This window comes from Triticum aestivum, chromosome 3A, assembly GCF_018294505.1.
Source record: "Triticum aestivum cultivar Chinese Spring chromosome 3A, IWGSC CS RefSeq v2.1, whole genome shotgun sequence".
Classification (NCBI taxonomy): Eukaryota; Viridiplantae; Streptophyta; class Magnoliopsida; order Poales; family Poaceae; genus Triticum; species Triticum aestivum.
In genome coordinates, this window is record NC_057800.1 from 25,436,886 (window position 1) to 25,441,169 (window position 4,284).

Here is a 4,284-nt window from a genome sequence, read left to right on the forward strand (position 1 = left end):
GTCGGTAAACAGGCGAGCACTGCATACAACCATTTCCCCGTAGCTCAACTAGTGTGCAGGTAACTGAGTACTCCCTTCGTTCCGAATTACTCGTCGCAGAAATGAATGTATCTAGATGTATTTTAGTTCTAGATACATCTATTTCTGAGACGAGTAATTTGGAACGGAGGGAGTAATTAAGTTTGGCAGCAAACAAAACAAGTTGGTAACACATGCGTGCGTACGTATCTACTGCTCGTTCTGTATAGAAGAATGCAGCAGATGAAGAATAATAGGCCACGCATGCCTGATGCACTCAAGAATCCTCTTCCCATGTTCAACCTAATTCAAACCGAACTCCATGGCGCCACATTTGCGTTGCATTGCCCCGCCCAACTGATCTGTGCATCGCATTCTTTCTCCCCGCCCCCCAGCAGATCAATCGATCTATGAAAACATAGTATAAATCCTTACCCAACGCATGCATGTTCTTCTAACACCAGCCGGAGCCGGAGGTCGATACGATACAGCGTCAAGAAGTAGACAGAAAGAGTGATCGATCGAGATGCCGGAGTACTGCGTGACCGGCGGGACGGGGTTCATCGCGTCGCACCTGATCCGGGCGCTGCTCGCCGCCGGGCACACGGTGCGCGCCACGGTGAGGGACCCGAGCGACGAGGCCAAGGTCGGGTTCCTGTGGGACCTGGAGGGCGCCGACGAGCGGCTGCAGCTGCTGCGCGCCGACCTGCTCGTGGAGGGCTCCTTCGACGCGGCCGTCAGCGGCGTGGACGGCGTCTTCCACGCCGCCTCCCCCGTCGTCGTCAGCTACGAGGACGGCAAGGACGCGCAGGAGAAGCTGGTGGACCCGATCGTGAAGGGCGCGGGCAACGTGCTCCGCTCCTGCGCCCGGGCCGCGGTCCCGCCGCGCCGCGTGGTGTTCACCTCCTCCTGCTCCTGCGTGCGGTACCGGCACCACCACGTGCACGGCGGCGCCCCGCCGACGCTGAACGAGTCCCACTGGAGCGACGCCGACTACTGCCGGACGTACGGGCTGTGGTACGCGTACGCCAAGACGGTGGCGGAGAAGGAGGCGTGGCGGCTGGCGACGGAGCACGGGCTGGACCTGGTGGTGGTGAACCCGTCGTTCGTGATCGGGCCGGTGCTGGGCCGGGCGGCGCCCACGAGCACCGCACTGGTGGTGCTGGCGCTGCTGAAGGGCGACCTGGGCAAGTACCCGAACACGACCATCGGGTTCGTGCACGTGGACGACGTGGTGCTGGGGCACGTCCTGGCCATGGAGGACGGCAGGGCGTCCGGCAGGCTCATCTGCTCCGGCGACGTCGCGCACTGGTCCGAGGTGCTCAGGTCGCTCCGGGAGCGGTACCCGCAGTACCCCATCCCCACAGAGTAAGCTCCTAGCTCTAGCTGCAGCAACTCATGGATGCATCTCATGGTGTTGGCATATTGAATGGAACAGGTGCAGCGGCGGGAAGGGGGACGACAGGGCGCACAAGATGGACACGAGCAAGATGGAGGCGTTGGGGTTCCCTCCATTCCTCTCCATCCAGCAGATGTTCGACGACTGCATCAAGAGCTTCCAGGACAAGGGTCTTCTTCTTCCTTGACATGGCATCGAGCCATCCATCGATCGGCATAGTTATATATATCGAGGAACTAACCGGAGGTGGTGGGTTCGGTCCAAAGTGTCAGCTTCTGTGCGTCATACATACATTGTCAGTACCCACAGTACAATACTACAATAGGAACCTCCAGTGTGTATCAACATTATGAACTGTTTCTTAAGGTACAGAAAAATGGAAAATTCGAATCTGAGCCCGAGCTCATCTGCACCTACGCTCACCAAAAAAAACAAAATAAATACAAGAAAAATTCAAAAAATTCCAAAAAAAATTTGGGTGGTGGACAATTTGATGCATGAGGGACGCTCCAATTTTCAAAATATTTAGACTTCTGTGCAGCTCTCAGCAAAAAAGACAAATCGGAGGTATGTAAAAATGTGTACTGTTCATATACAGTTCTGGTCTGATTTGTCTTTTTTGCTAAGAGCTGCACAGAAGTTCAAATGTTTTGAAAATTGGAACGTACCTCACGCATCAAATTGTCTATCACCCAATATTTTTTTTGGAATTTTTTGAATTTTTCTGAATTTTTTACGATTTTTTTGATCAGGTGCAGATGCACCCGGGCACCGAAACGCCGTTCTCCAGAAAAATCATCTACCATAGTGTATAAACACCAGTCATTACCGAATGATTTGGCACTACCCAACGACCTATGAAACCCTTCCCTTCAACCGGCTGATAAACGCCCGGCGTCGGTTGTCGGCAGCACTACCAAACGACCTATGAAATCCTTCCATTAAACTGGCTGATAAATGCCCGGCGTCGGTTGTCGGCAGCATTACCAAACGGCCTATGCACTAGTAGAAAAAAGGCCTATTGTTCCAGTTTGTAAGGGCTTTTTGTCCCGGTTTCTGAACCGGGATTAAAGGATCGGTACTAATGCCCTGTCCCTTTAGTCCCGGTTCAATCCAGAACCGGGACAGATGGGTCTCTACGTAGCCTGTGCGCGGAACCCAGGCAGGAGGCTTTTGGTCCCGGTTGGTGGCACCAAGCGGGACCAATAGGCATCCACGCGTCAGCATTTCTGTGGCTGGCGTTTTTTTTAAGGGGGGTGGTTTGGGGTTGTGGGGGGTTAATTTAGGTGTTTCATATATTGTGTTAGCTAGCTATAATTAATAGAGAGAAGTGTCCTCTCTTATGTCCGTGTTTGGTCGACGCTACGTACTATACATACGTATAGAGAGGACTAGACGCACTAGCTAGCTAATAAGCAAACGAAGGAAACAGAAGATCGTCATGAACATATATGCATACAGAGAGAAGTGATATCGACCACCTCTCCTTCTCCGAGAGATTGGTCGAACAACAAGTTCTTGTATATCTATCCGACAATACCGACTACATATATACAATAATTATCTCTTACAAATATAATCTCCTAACATACGGACTCATGGTCCACATAGTATTCTCCGTCTTCAGCGATCACGTGGTCAAGAAAGAATGCCGCCAATTCCTCTTGAATTGCTCGCATGCGAGCTGGTGCTAGGAGTTCATCCCGCTTTCGAAACATCTAATTTGAAGAAGGGGGTCAGTACATATATATCTTTATTACCTACTAATAAAGCGGCTATCGTTTCTGGTGTACGTCGTCAGCGATTTTGCGAAAAAATCACTCTATTTCTTTCAAATAAACCCGCAGTCCCTGTTTTAAGTGGTTATGTGAGGAAACGTTTCGTTGTTGCAAATAGGGCCCTGTATTTTGGAGTATTGAACCCGCGATCCATGCTGCAGGGGGCCGCCATGACGGGGATGCGGCGCTGCGGTCGGGCGCCGCATCAGGCGGCGACAGCTAGGCGAGAGGAGTGCGCTGAGATGAAGGAGGAGAAAAGTGAAGAGTCAGCGGGCTGGGTCAACCCATCGGTGGAGATGATTTTGGATAAGCACACCAAATAAGCAGAAGTAAGAGGTGGGAGATTTTGTAGTCGATCCAGAACCAGCAAGGCCGCCTCCTTCCCCCAACAAGAACAACAAAGATCCCCTCCGAGCTCCCGAGAGAGAGAGAGAGAGAGAGAGAGAGAGAGAGAGAGAGAGAGAGAGAGAGAGAGAGAGAGAGAGAGAGAGAGAGAGAGAGAGAGAGAGAGATAGAGGCATCACAAAGCAGCAGCGGCGGTGAGGTGGCCGGCCGGAGCAGAGCAAAGTAGAGCAGACGGTGGATGGAGATGGCCGGGCCGGCAGGAGCGAAGTCGCCGAGGTGGATATACAGTTATCCACATAGTACCCCCAACGTGTGGATCAGAGGAGGGGAGAAAAGCAGGTGGTGGGCGGTGATCTGATGAGAAGGCTCAAGAGACTTCAAAAGTAGGTGATGGTGGTGGGGCTGGGGCAAGAAAAGGAAAGATTTTTTTAAGATTGGAGGCTATAGTGCAGCATACCTTTCTCCTCCTGCACACGAACGATCGGTTCGGAATCTGGGAAAAAAGCACCGTGTTTGGCTCGGAACATCGACCGATCTTCTGTTGTTTTCGCACAAAAAATTCTTTCAGAGTACAGTACGCATGCTCTGCAGCTGCTAGGTTGGTACAGTAGTGCATTCGTATTTCGGGTGAAAATTGATTAATTTTTTGGTTGGGTGTGGTCGGCGGTTGACGATTTAGTGCTGCTCGCGGTTCAGCAACAATGCATGCTGTTACACGATACTGTAGACGAATTTAATGAATGA

The 4,284-nt window shown here is 51.8% G+C and overlaps 1 protein-coding gene across 1 annotated transcript; it reads left to right on the plus strand.

Moving 5' to 3' along the window:
• The first annotated feature begins 409 nt into the window (after positions 1-409).
• On the plus strand, positions 410-1,809 carry LOC123057674 (tetraketide alpha-pyrone reductase 2). The gene is made up of 2 exons (XM_044480598.1): positions 410-1,386; positions 1,457-1,809. Exons 1-2 carry the CDS (start codon positions 545-547, stop codon positions 1,602-1,604), a joined length of 990 nt encoding a protein of 329 aa, XP_044336533.1. The 5' UTR covers positions 410-544; the 3' UTR covers positions 1,605-1,809.
• Positions 1,810-4,284: the final 2,475 nt, after the last annotated feature.

Bases quoted from the DNA above. Each gene is read 5' to 3' on its own strand.
- LOC123057674 (XM_044480598.1), top strand. From the start codon at position 545: ATGCCGGAGTACTGCGTGACCGGCGGGACGGGGTTCATCGCGTCGCAC. The intron at 1,387-1,456 runs GTAAGCTCCTAG...TGAATGGAACAG, and splicing joins CAGTACCCCATCCCCACAGA to GTGCAGCGGCGGGAAGGGGG.